The sequence below is a fragment of the Labrus bergylta genome, chromosome 17, assembly GCF_963930695.1.
Source record: "Labrus bergylta chromosome 17, fLabBer1.1, whole genome shotgun sequence".
In the NCBI taxonomy this organism is placed as follows: Eukaryota; Metazoa; Chordata; class Actinopteri; order Labriformes; family Labridae; genus Labrus; species Labrus bergylta.
The window spans coordinates 6,907,791-6,922,158 of NC_089211.1; the positions used below are offsets into that span (position 1 = coordinate 6,907,791).

The 14,368-nt window shown below is 41.1% G+C and overlaps 1 protein-coding gene across 1 annotated transcript; it reads right to left on the bottom strand.

Annotated features, from left to right (window-relative positions):
* Positions 1–377: 377 nt before the first annotated feature.
* On the bottom strand, positions 378–10,995 carry june (JunE proto-oncogene, AP-1 transcription factor subunit). Its single transcript, XM_020640019.2, has 2 exons — positions 10,918–10,995; positions 378–6,037 (listed from the first exon to the last, which is right to left on the bottom strand). The coding sequence occupies exon 2, from the start codon at positions 5,900–5,902 to the stop codon at positions 4,856–4,858; it is 1,047 nt and encodes a 348-aa protein (XP_020495675.1). The 5' UTR covers positions 5,903–6,037; positions 10,918–10,995; the 3' UTR covers positions 378–4,855.
* Positions 10,996–14,368: the final 3,373 nt, after the last annotated feature.

Genomic DNA, 14,368 nt, shown 5'->3' on the forward strand with positions numbered 1-14,368 from the left:
TTAAATGGCTGATGTTTTGCCCAACTGTGGTAATATTTTCTCTTCTTTGTCGCTTCGTCCACGGCCATCATATATGAATCACGTCTAAAAGCTGAATTGTATCCACTCCTAAACTCACCTGTGCGCTGTCATTGGCTGGAGAGAAACACACCAGCTCCCCGCCAAGAAATGTCCCGAGTCAAACAGAACAAACCAGAACATCTAAATCTAGTCAGAGTACAGGGTCTTCACTACGAGGAAGCTTAAACATGTCTCACCGAGTCCTATATAATTTAAATATTCTTGCAGTTTTAATACTGAGTGTACAGGCTGAGTGATAAATGTTCAATACTTTGTCACTGGAGCTTTAATTTGACAAACAGGAAACGAGCAGCAGGTGAAGATTTCAATAATTTTATATTTGCACAAACGTCTCAAACAGCAGAACCATGAGCAGAACAGAGAGAAAGAAATGAACACACAGTTTAAAAAAACAAAAAGATACATTTTCTTCATAATAAATAAAGTGTTTGATCAAACCACAAATATGTTTCATTTCAGGGCATTAAGAACATTTTGTTTGTTACATTTTTACAAAAATAGACTCAGACACATGAGTTTAAAAAAGATAAATATTTGTTCACTGATCGCAGATAGTTTATTTTACTTTCTCTCTCAGTTGAGGAGTTAAAAACCTTTTAATGAACTCATTAATGATATCAGCTGGAGTATTCATATGCTTTTTAGGGTGCTTCTCATTTTAGGTTAAATAGGTTTTTATCAACTTTGGATGAGGTGGAATGAACCCAGAATTATATTTTGTTTACATCAAAAATGTGTCTCTTTCAGATTTCCGTAGCTCTAAATAAGTTGGTGCAGGAAGTTAAAAACATCTAACTGGATCAAATCTTGAAATCTGACTGTAAGAAAGAAAGAAAAATGTTATGAAATCAGATAAACTCCAGTGATCCAGTTTTTATTTTGATAAAAACTGCAGTTTGGGTTGTTTTAAACTTTTAAGGAGGATTGTGATGATGCTCACAGGTCTGGGGAAGTTGTTAGTCTCATAAACGGTTATGCACCTTCTGCTCCGACATGTAGCTGCAGATCACTTCATCTGAAGGAATCTGATGGTTGTTATGACAACTGATAACAGTTTGTTAAGAAGTCTGATAACATCTCATCAGGTTTCCCCTTGCTCAAAAAAACCCAGAAAACTCCAACTTCATTCTCAACTTTCTGTTAAAGGTCACATATTCTGTAAAATCCACTTCACCATGTTTCTCTAACTCCAATATGTGTCTCTAGTCTGTCTACAAACCCCCTAATGATGAGAAAAGTCCATCCTCTCCATCTTTTGCCTGCTCCACTTTTCAGAAAATGTGTGCTCAAACAGACCGTTTGGAGATTTTCCCTTCATGACATCACAAAGGGCAGTAACCCCTCCCCCAGGTGGGTGACACTCCCACAGCTAGGTGTTTGTTCTGCCCTCTGAGTCTGCCTTCTCACCGTAAACAATAGGACATGGAGCGAGAAAGCCCGAGTACACCCAAGCCCTTCCAGAGAGGGGGCGTGGTCATACACAGCTCATTTGCATATTTAAAGGTACAGACACAGAAACAGCCTGTTCTGAGCAGGGCTGAAATAGAGGGGTTTATAGACATGATCAAATACAGGATCAGAGTGGATTTAGAACAAGAAACTTCACACACATGTTTTGAGGAGCTCTGAGACTTATTTAAACTGGTTGAAGACAAGGAGGATATGTGACCTTTAAACCTCTGATGTATTGTTTTCAAAGTTGTGAACTTTTTAACAAAGACAATAAGTGACAGTTTTATGTTTCTCAGTCTGAAAGCTGCATTTTTCTGCAACATGACACAGCACATTAAAAGTATTTTCTGTTAAAGGAATTTGCTGTTTTACTGAGATATTAAAAACCTAACCTGTCATAGTTTGTACATTTAAAAATAAATCTAAGATGCATTGCATAAACAGTTTGATGTCAGTAAGAAAGTTTTGATTAATAATGCACACTAAAATGTTACAAAGTATTTTCATTACACCGCTGCAGTTTATCAGCCTGCTCTCTGATTGGCTTACAGGTGTTTGCAAATAATATGTTATTGAACATCGTAGCTTCTTCACCTCTGTAATGACCTCAGGATCTCTACTCACTTCTCTCAGACATCAGGCACCCTCTCGAGTACCTCTACTGCTTTCAAAAACCTCCTGGAGGACCCAATGACCAAATTCAAGGACCTCAGAAACCAACTCAAGAACTCGAGGTACACTCAGTGACACATTGACACCCAATCCTGGATCCAAGGGAACTCCTGGAACAGATCCACAACCTCCCATAAAGGAGCTCAGAACCTCATTTTCCAAAGCAGGAATATCATTTAAACTAATGTTTAATATGTTGAAAACAATCCAGAGTGCAGTATGTTTCATTACAGCACAGCAAGGAGTGAGTCATCCTTAATAAACATTTGAGGTATTACAATCGAAACTTAAATTAAAGCCCACTTTTCCCATGCTGGCTGTGTTATAGTGTTTTATCTAAGTGTGTTTTTACACCATAAAAACATATTTCTCTGAATGCAGTTATAGCAACAATAAAGCTCTGCATCTGAATATTCTTCAGGAATTTTTAGAAACACACACAGACAAAAAATGCTGGTCAAAATCAACAATCTTAGAAATTCAACTAAGTTTTTATTGTTCTTATTGATAAAGCAACAATATGCAACTTGTCCACCTTGAAATATTAGTTTAAAAGTCGATCTAACAGTACAATAACTTTTAACAGATAGGACGGTGTCTCTCTCATGTCCACAGAGTGCCTGTCCGTCGCCTGTTTTCAGCACGATGTAACTTTGGCAGCATGCTGCGAGAAGTGCGTACAGCTCAACGGCACTAGTTCACATACAGCAGCCTTCAGTTTTAAAAAGAAGCCAGTTAGCCCTCTCTGTTCTGTTTGTTACAAAAAGAAAGAGTGAGCGAGCAAGAAGTTGGACTACAGTAAATATCGGACAGGCTTTTACACGTCAGCGAGAGCTTTGCAGTTGGATGAGTGAGTGCTGTGTATTCCTCGCCATGATTGGCAACTTCCTGTTTGGTGCTGGAGAGACTGCTCCTATTGGTTGTTGACAATGGTCACGTCATTAAACAATATAATTTGTAGACTGAAGACCTGCGATGATTGATTTTATCGTAACACCAAGACGAGAAAAAGAACGCCTTAAAACAGCTTGGATCGAGTTTTATGACCACCTTACACCAACGGGCTGCAGATGCAAGCAGAGTCAGCAGAAAATCCAGAACTATTACAGTACCTTGTCAGCCGACTTGAGTCTTCGGCTTCTCACAACATCTACGCCGGCTTCGTCCGAGACATTGTGAAACGTTCTGTTTGTCAACTAATACACATTGGTGCAGTTGCACTCAGAGACCTTCTGTGGGCACCAAAGCGTACCAACCTGAATTCAGACATATTGTTGCTTTAGGTTTATTATTAATAATAGAAGGTCATATAATGCCATAGAGGAGTAAACTAGTTATTAACCATTTTTTTCTCTTGAGCTTCAGAATCGTGCTCCATATGAACCTCCAAAGATTAAAACCAGATAAAAAAATGATTTCACTGAGTAGAAACAGAAAGACGTCCTTTTAACATGACAGTTATTATAAATAGTAAATGTTACTAAATCATCATATCTTATATGCATCATATTTTTATATAAACACTTTGACACTCTGACATTTTTTCTTCATTTTGTTCAAAAATAAAAACTCCTGCAGCTCGTAAAAGAAACAAGTCAATTAGAAATCAACGATGAGGGTGGATCACTCTCCACATATTAAGAATTTATTGCTCTACTTCAAAATAATATGTAATTATCAAATTGAATCTTGAAAGAGAAAATGGAATCATGCAGACGTCCTCTTGTCCCAATGTATCCTGATGATATCCAACGTTCACAAAGGTCCATCAGGAAGTCACAAACAATGGTGCAACTTTAAACTCTTATTCTTGTTCATTTTTGTCTTTAAAGGGTTTTTAGCGTCCAGCGGCAACAAAGAGAAAAACACAGACGCATCTTTCAGATTTTAAACCGACCACCTCCGAGTCTCACTAGAGAGATGACAGTAATCAGAGGACAGAGTTTGAGTGAGGTGTTCATTTGATTTGGAAAACGAGGGTACAACTTTCTTTTTGAAAACACATTGTGTAAATTATGACGGGGAAATTCAAATTCCTCTTACATAAAGTTATGTGATCACTCGACACTGATGTATAAATAACTCCTGAAGTCATTCAGGATAAGTCTTTTTTTTTTCTTGACTTCTTTGAACTACACATCGTAAACGATAAACTTGAAACTGTATAAATGTTCATTTCCTTTATTCAAACCATGTTTTTTTACTTTGAAAATCTGCTTTTTATTCCTCTGTTTCCTGAACAGTTTATCCAGTGCGATGACACAGCTGTGTTTCCAAACTGTACAGAACGCCATGTTGAACACCTGGAGATATAACACCTGTCATATGAATGTGTCGACACCGTTCAAACTCAAACTCCAGTTCAGGTGTCAAACTCTGGTTCTGTCTGTTTTATAAACTTTATCATCAAAATTCAAATTTCAAAATTGAATTTTGCCCACATTAGGGATTAATCCATCCCTCTTTCATGTTAGCCCTGCCCCCTCCAGCTGTGTTATTGACAGTGGTTTACGGGGCAACGTAAATCCCATCATCCACCTGTCCTGTTCAGGCGTCACACACACCTTCTTTGCTGAGTGCAACAAAACGGCAAAATCTGAAAGTGACATCTCGATATTTTCACGTCCTCATCTTTTTGGTTTCCGCCTCCTCAGCAGCTGGAGTCCTCGCTGCCTGTACCTCCCCTTCCTCCTCCTCCAGTCTTGGCGGCGGCGGTCGACCCGACAGTGATCTGGCAGCCGTTGGTGACGTGGCTCATGACCTTCTGTTTCAGCTGCGCTACCTGCTCCCGCAGCATGGCGGCGGTGGAAGCCAGGTCCGAGTTCTGATTCTTCAGGACCTTCACTTTGTCCTCCAGCCGCGAGATCCGCTCCAGCTTACGCTTGCGGCACTTGGACGCCGCAATGCGGTTGCGTAGCTTCTTGCGTTCCGCTTTGATTCGCTCCTGTGTCTCCAAGTCAATCGGGGAAAGGGAGGGCGGGGATGTTGGGTCGCCCGGTGGGTGAGGCACCTCGGGGACGGTCTGAGGAGCGTCTAATCCTCGAGCGTGTGGCTGAGGGGCTCCGCCACTGCCGTGGCCTGAGCCGCTCCCATACCCCATCTGTGCCCCAGGGTACGCCATCTGCCCGGGGTTGTAGCTGCCGAGGTTGGTGTAGACGGGCATGTCTCCGCCGGACATCAGGTTCCTCTGGTAGGACGCCTGCAGGGAGACGGTGGAGGACGGGGGCGGGGACATGGGGCTTCCTCCAACCAGCTGGTTCTGCTTGTGAAGGTCGGCGAGCGCTTTGACGAAGCCATCGGCGAAGCCCTCCTGCTCGTTTGTGGCATGGTTGCGGTAGAGGAAAGGGTTGCCGCCGTTGGACATGGGGCTTGTGGTGACGAGACCCTGATTGGACTGGATGATCAGGTGCTCCAGGTCGGGGGACGACAGCTTCAGCAGGTTCATGTCGGCCGAGGACGCCGCAGATCCCATCAGGGAACTGTTCCCGCCAAGCCCCAAGTTGTTGTGGTGTCCGCCTCTTCCGCCTGACGAACTCCCGCCGCCGCCGCCTGAGAAGTGTTGACCCCCCATCGACATGGCCTTCTTACTCATCAGCATCTTGTTTCCATGGTAGCGCTCGTATTCTGCGATGTGGCCGAAGCCGGGCACGGCGTGCGAGTCGTCATGGTAGAAAGGAGTCTCCATCTTGGCCGTCATTGACAGAGAGGCGTCTCAGAGAAGAGCTTCATAATCGGATTAACCTTAATATCAGAGGGGATAGAAAAACGTTCCACTGACGTCGGCGGCTGCAGGATGAAGGCAGGACGAAGACGAAGAAGAGAAGTGGAGTGCCTGCAGCGAGAGAACAGATATCTGTGAGATGAAGAGGAGGATGAAGAGGAATTAAAGAGTACTAAAGGGTAAACTTGGAGGTGGTGCAACTGATACTACTGCTCTCTAAATGTGTGTGTGTCTCTGTATATGTTGTGTGTGTTTTACAGTGGGAGGTGAGACTGAAGACAAATATCAAGCTGGATAATAAATCTCCAGTGTTTAATGCTTTCTCTTCTTCTGAATCTAAGAATAAATCATAAACTGTGAAATGTAGAAAGACGTTGGATATCATCAGGAGGAGGAAATGTTGGGACAAGAGGATGTCTGCATGATTCGATTTTTGCTTTAAAGTTATTAATTTCAAGATTCAGTTCGATAATGAAATATTTTCTTGAAGTAGCTTGGTGATTTGACAAAGTCGACGGCTCCATTTACAACATACACCAGACAAATACTCAGAGGTCTTCAGAGCGCTCTGATCTGGGATTCAGCTCCATGTTCAATTTTAGGATTGATTTGCGCAGAAAGAGTCCTTCACCCTTCACCCGGCATCTCAGGTTTGATTGTAATATTTCAAATTCACTGTTCAGAGCGTGGACAGGATTGGAGACCTGTTATGCTGCTAGGCCACGTGTCCACCAAGTAGATTTTTTTTTCTTAACGCCAACGTCTTTTTAAAATTGTTTTCAATGAGTAGAGAGCGTTTGGAGTAGCAGCAGACGGCTGCCTGGAGAAAAATCTCAAATCAAATCTTAAAACCATCGCTTCAGGAGTGAACTTTGCGGCCTCAGGATGCTAAAGCATTAATGTCTTAACACTATTCATGGATTTTAAAATTCCAGGTTTTGATTTTAATGAAGTATATTATAGAGTCAGCCTCTGAGGGCTATTTTTAAAACCTGGAGAACATCACTTAAGACAAGAACAACGACATACTTTATCAATCCCTGAGGGGAGATTCTATTTTTACATCTTGTTTTTCAAACATGCAACAGACACAGAGGCCAGAATCACACACGTGCATCAACAGGAACCTCTGGACATGCACTGATGGAGAGATGTCAGCGAATGGCTGCACAGTAGAGAGCGCCCGAGCAGCTTTGTGGCTCCGTGCCTCCTTGCTGAAAGAAACATCTGCAGTGCTCAGTAAGTGAGCTGGCATCTCTCTAGCAACCAAACCCAATTTCATACCTCAGTCCAACCCTCCAGTTCACAGCTCAAGTCCCTACAGACTGGACTACTGCTGCCCCTAAAGGTTCTGACGCACCAAGGAGATCGTCGGCCCCACGACTGTCTGTTTTAACATGTTGAAACGGTGTCGGTAGGCGTCTGCGCAGTTGGTGAGAGGAATCACTCTGATTGGCTGTTCAGCTAAGTGAATCTGTGCTGACAATGCTAGCGCCATTTTCTTCTTTTAATCAGACATTATTCTCCATTAGTAGGCTACCTATAATACGAGTGGTGACCGACAGCGATGTGAAAATGAAATGAAATGAAAACGATCTTCTCATATCATAACAACGGACTACCGCCCCCTGCTGGCATGGAGAGTTATTTCCTCTCACACATGAGCAGAATGTATGTGGTGGTTGGCCATCGGCTGTAGTCTTTGCGGTGTGTTCAAGTGCAACTTTTTGGCCAAGACAAATGCGACGTGAGGCGTCTGCTTGGTGTTTCAGGGCCCTAATGGTTGAAGGCTTCCTGTGATCGTACAATGTTTAACATTACATCCTTTTGGCCACATTTTTCTTTGTAAACATCTTTTGGGCCATTTGGGGTTTTTTTTGTTCTTTGCTCAAGGAAACATCAACATGTGGGTATGATGAGGTGAGTTCAAACCCACAACACAGTACGTTTGCACGCACAGTCACGTCGAGAAGCTTGATTCGGCTTTTCAATATGACTCTGACTCTGACCCGATGAGACAATTTTTCACAAGGCCCAGAAATCCTGGTGACGCACCTATAGTCACTTATCATTTGAAGTCCTAAAGATAGAACTACTGGGAACAATGTCCGATCCTTGAGGTCCTCTGGTGAAGCCAGGCATTACTTCAGGATAGACTTTGTTTTCAGGGTTCATTTTTTAGGCGACTACCCTATTTCCTCCACAAACTAGAAGACTGAAAAGACTTTTTAAAAAACTAACATCTGTCAACAACTTGCTCTGAGTTTTTAATCACAGGCTCAGATGTTGCAAATGCCTAGGATCTTTCAGGGTCACTAGCTACAATACCACAACTAGATAATTTCCCATCATGCACCTGGTGGAAATTTACAACTACAACTGAAAAAGGAGGAGAAACTGCAAAGAGTTATGTAAGAGTTATAGAGTGAGCAAGGATGCCTCTCTGATGTTTTCTCCCCTTTGTGCTAAGATAGTGTAGAAGGAAAATAAGGTGGACACAATATCCTCTGGTGAGTATGCTATAGCTAGCTAGAGCTTGTTAGCTTCAGTCCAGGAGAACCTGGTGCTGGAGAGACCGCTCCTATTGATTGTTGACAATGCTCACGTGATTGAACAACACAATTTGCAGACTGAAGACCTGCGATAATCATTGATTTTATCGTAACACCAAGACGAGAAAAAGACCGCCTTAAAACATCTCGGATCGAGTTTTAGGACCACAAAATGTGTCTGTGCCTTGAAATTGCATGAAAAGGTGTAAGGTGTAAATCCAGCATGAAGAATGAGAGCTGAACTGTAGAGACATCTGCAGCTGTAAAATCAGTTCTCTGCACTCGTATGCAGACGTCTGTTAAAAGAAATCCCTAAAAAGCTCTGTGATGTTTTTATTTTTCTAGCTTCTGATGTGTTTGGCCTCCTTTGCTCTCCACACAGACAGTTTACCTGCATAGAGCCTAAGCCTGACGAAACATCAATGGCAGCCGATACAACTCAGACTACAAGCGGAAATCTGAAACCTTTCCAGCTCCAGAAATCATGTTCCTCGCCTACAGACTGTGCATCATTATGACCCAGAATGAGGTTGTTGTTTTTTTACCACCTATCACTTGGCTTGAAGTTGCATTTTGAGGAAATCTCTTTGAGGCGAGGGAACATTTCCCCAGCCCAAACAGTTTGACTTTACATGCATGTGTTGTTTTTTTGTAAGCTGGAGCAGAAAACGTTTAACTGTGAGAGTTAGAACACGACGAGTGATGTGTATCAGTCTGATCTTCTTATAATGCAAATTCATCCTCAGGAAGAACCTTCATACTTTCTTTTTTTAAATGTAAGGGTGGAGAAACATTTCTCTGTGGTCAAACTGCACGTGTGGTGAAGCAAACGCAGCAGGTTGAAGTTAGTCTGATGATCACCAGCTGCAGTGAGTCAGTTCATCTGCTCTGTTAGCGTCAGTGAGACTAACGGGAGCGAGCTCAACACACCAACGAATAAACCCTTTTATAGATGTATCATATTTAAACTTACAATATTAGGACATTATTTAAAGAAGTGATTCTCAGCAGGTAAAGCCTCAGGACCGACCACCAACTCCATCATGGAAAATCACGACCCCAACTTTCTGATATTTTTCTACTAATCTGTTTTATTAAATGAAGAATTGTGCAGATTTGACCTCAGATGGTTTAAAAAGTGACAGAACAAAGAACCAAAACATAAACAAACATGTTTAAGTAGCACCTCTTTACAGAAGATGATTAAAGACAATCAGAGACATAAATAAGGAGAGGATGACGATTGTTTTTTTCATTATGCACTTCAAGGAAAAAAGGCTAAATGTCGAGAGAAAAAAGGCAAAATGTCCAGAATAAAGTTGATTTACAATTTCAAGAATAAATTCCAAATGTCGAGAAAACTGTAGACATATTAGGAATAAAGTAAAATGTTAAAAATAAGGTTGAAATGTCGAGTTAAAATGTTGGGAAAAAAGTCTAAATGTCGATAATAAAGTTGAAATGCAATTTCAACGCTACATTCAAAATGTTGGGATTAAATTCAAATACATTTTTTTTTAGAAATTTCGTTTTTAGTCTTGAAGAGAACAATGAAAAAAATCTTCCTCCTTATGTTTCTGGTTGTCCCTAATCCTCTTCCGTTGTTCACAGACTTTTTGATTCTTTCCAGGCACTTATTCAAGTCCCACTGAAAATGACTCTGCGACCCACTTTGGGGTCCATTCCCACCAATTGAGAACCCCTGATATAAAGTCAGTATAAACCAGCACTACTCATCAGTGCCCTCTGCTGGACAAACTATGTCCGTGTTTCTAAATGAACTCAAATAATGAGATTTATTCACATAGTAAATGTTCATTAAAATAACATCAGCCAATATTTACTCTAGTTTTGAGGAACTGAAGCGACGTGTTTCCTTTTTTATCAGCTGATTTTTATTACTTTACGACATATTAAGTACATTTTTTAAATCTTTTGCATTCAGCTGAACATTTGCAGAGGGATTATGCATTAAAATAAACGATCTCTGATTAAAAATGAAGACGTGTTGTGAATAGACACGCGGACAAAGTGTTACCTCCACCAGGTGATTCATTAAATCACAAGAAAGCTGATTAAATATAATGTCATCTCTCAGTTCAATTTAAATCACGTAGGTTACGTTTTATTTCCAATAATGCAGTGACTACGTCTCATTATTGAAGCTGTAACAGTTTAATGTCTCTACTTTGGTATTTTTGAAGATGTTTAACCCGCATTTGAACACGTTAAAGTTTCCGGTGACGGTGCAGCCGTTAACTTCTCACCGGGAGAGGAACCGGACCTGATGGAGGTGAACGGAATAGTCCCGCGGAATCACACAAGAAAAACTCCAGAGTTTAACTGAGATATTACAGCAAAACAAAAACAAAAGACAGAAGGACGGATGTTAAATAAGAAACATGTGAATAATGTTTGATGTGAAAGGTTGATACTCACAGAGGAGGAGAAGAAGAAGAAGAAGAAGATGAGGAGAGCTGCTGAACGATCCGAGAACAGAGAGTGAGTCAGAGAGAGAGAAAGAGAGAGAGAGAGCGAGGGACTAAACACACACACACACACACACACACACACACACACACACACACACACACACACACACACACACACACACACACACACGCTTCATCAGAAAGTGACTCACTCTGACGCTTTCTCTTCATTAGCTTATTAACACATATGAAGAAGTCATTTATTTACAGTTTTAAAGTAATAATAGCATAATAAGATTGTCTATGATTGACATCACTTTATTAAAATCTGACTGTTTTTAAAATAGCCTACACAAAATCAACGTTAAAGAGGGAAACATTAAAGGATGAAAACACTTTTTTCTCCACGGAAACTAAAAAACACGACTCGACGCCCTGAAAGTAAATCCTCTTCATCATAATGAGGGACTGTCCTAACATGTCGACACCTCTGCTTTCAGATGGAAAAGTACAACAGCAAAACGTCTCCATCTTTTTTTATTAGTAAGTCTTTATTTAAAAAAAAAAAAAACCCATGGAAACCCCAAATATTGATGTGTATTCTTAACAAAGAAGCAGACACACTAGCCAGGTGTGGTGAGCTCTGACACAGACAGCTGCTAATTTGAGCTAACATCTCAGTAAAATTATATAAGACACAGCCCAGAGGTTAAAGGTCAGGGGCTGTTGTATGGCTGAGGTGACACCTAGCAGAAGGCTAGCATCTCACACCAGTCATTTAAAGAGGCCACACCCCCCTAATTATACATCACTTTAAGCCTTACAGGTGAGTTGTTTAAAAATTATGTTGTCATGAAGAGAGAAAAGTACAGAGTCCCTGAAGTTCCAAAAAGTTATGATCTTGTTTGTTCACAGATGCAGCTCACCTTGAAAATTTCAGAACATTTTCTAACTTTTTTGAACATGTGCGTAAACACCAAGTGAAGCTGTTTCCAGGATATTACAATTACATTTCTCCCCTCATGTATTTGAGCTTATTGGACTTCCTTTTAAGGTCAAATATTAGAAATAATCTAACCTCTCTTTTTGGTTTTATTTATTTTATTAGTTCTGACTTAAAATCAGCCATTTTCAAAACGTAAAGGAGCAACAGGTCTCACACTGCTCACACAGGTCACCATGTGGTGGACACTGAAGCTTCAGTGTTTATCCAGCTCTGCATCGGTCTGTAAACCTTTCTGTGTTCTAACCTCTCTCCATTTTTCAAAAGCATCTCCAATATTGATCCTAGCTTGAGCACGTTTCTGCTCGTGGAGCTTATTAGAAACATGCAGAGGCTTTTTAGGTCGAGTACAATCACTTCTATCTGAACCACTTCTCTTGCTGCTTCCATTGCTGCAACACCTGTTGGTTTGACCTGATAACTGCTCTCATATCTGACAAACCGAGGGGTGTCCAAAACGGCCGTGTGGGGGTGCCTTCAAACCGCCTACCTTCTCTGGTCCAAACAAATCCAGAGCATTCAGGAGCAGAATCTAAAGTTAGAAGGAGGACATACTGGCTGCTGCATTGTTGTCAGAGAAGCCAGCACTTCAACATAGCATGTTTCCTTAATGTCTGATCAGATAGTAAGATACCTTTATCATTTCACTCACTACACATCTCACTGATTGGACCTTTAATATATGAACAGCCATCTTTAAAGCCTGTGTCGCTGTAACTGATGGAGGACAAGACCATGAGGGAGAACAAATACTGTTATAACTGGTGAAGAAATCAATCAGCTGATTCACGTTTCATTACATCAAGAGTATCGGTGTGTGTGTGTGTGTGTGTGTGTGTGTGTGTGTGTGTGTGTGTGTGTGTGTGTGTGTGTGTGTGTGTGTGTGTGTGTGTGTGTGTGTGTGTGTGTGTGTGTGTGTGTGTGTGTGTGTGTTTGTGTGTGTGTGTGTGTGTGTTTGTGTGACTGTGTGTGTTCCGGTGTGTGTGGGATGAAAGATTAGTGTGTTTACGTTGGCAGGGTGAAGTAATTACTGTTCTTACTGTAGGTGGAGCATCCCAAACACACACACACACACACACACACACACACACACACACACACACACACACACACACAGCAGATGTTATCCCTGTCTATTTGTGGTGTGATTTTTTTCCTTCAGCGGAGGGAAACATTGTCGAAAACGAAACATGAACAAGACGACTTTGAAGTGACTATGAAATCAAACACACGTGTTGTTGAAAACGTTTATTCTCAGGTTGAAATTGTTTGTTATTGTGAGACTCGACGTGAATTTGTGCCTCAATGTTTTTGTTCGCAGTGAAACTGACTTCACTCCGAGGTTATTCAGATGTTGTTGTCTTTTGGGCGAGAGTCCACCGAAGGTAATGGAAAAATTCTCTCACACATCTGAAAGTTATCAGCTGCCATGACATCATCTGAACACACGGGCGTGATGACATCATACCGAGAGAGAGCGAGAGAGAGAGAGACTACAGGAGTAAAGAGAAGTTAACCCTTCAATTATTAAACCCCTTTAAACGTGAAACACCTGAACAGAAACTTCCCTTTGATCTGCACATGATTAATGACTGAACAAAGTAAAGTAGGAAATTGTTGAACATGAATTATGACTTTAAAGTCAAGGTTGGTAATTTCCTCCAGATCCACTTTTTAAAGATTTTGGTTGAAATTGTCTTTAGGTCCTGACAGAAATTAATAACTCATGTTCTCTGAAAAAGGAACAAAGAAAATCCATCATCTGTATCAGTTGTAAGTCTGTAAAAACTTCGACCAATGTCTGCCACGAGGTACCAATCTGATGAACCAATCACACGCCTCCCTGCTCTACCTCTACCTCTTGCGTGCACGAGCTCACACTCGAAGCGCGTGACAGATTACGGAGTTTATACTGTGAGTTTACTTACCACTGAATGAGACATGAGACGACGTAGCTTCTACACAATGCAAGAGATGAGCTGAGCTGGAGCAGCAGCGCATGTGCATGTAAGTGAGGGGGCGTGGCTTTAGAGGGAGCACAGAGGGAATGCTACTTTCAAAATCATGCTAGTTTTAGAAAAATGACCAACCGTGCTTTGATATGCTTTGCTTAGTTTGGCCCTCATAATGTCGAGGTAAACAAAGAATATTAAGATCATAATTCATGTTCAACAACTTCATAACTTTCTATCAATAAGAAGTAATTAGGAGGTCAAACTCTTAGTTAATGACCTGTTAGCTATAGACAATGGACATGTAGAATAATCACTTAAAAATGACTAATAAGCAGCTAGTATGCTACTAATTAGCATGCTAACAAGGGTCTAGTTTATGGTGAATATTGTGACCTTAATTGAAAGTGTTACCAAGTATTTATTCATGTTTCTATCCAGCACCGGTATATTGTGACACTAATCCATCGTTAGGTTTGTAACATTTTAGTATCTCTTTTTCT

Bases quoted from the DNA above. Each gene is read 5' to 3' on its own strand.
- june (XM_020640019.2), bottom strand. From the start codon at position 5,902: ATGACGGCCAAGATGGAGACTCCTTTCTACCATGACGACTCGCACGCC.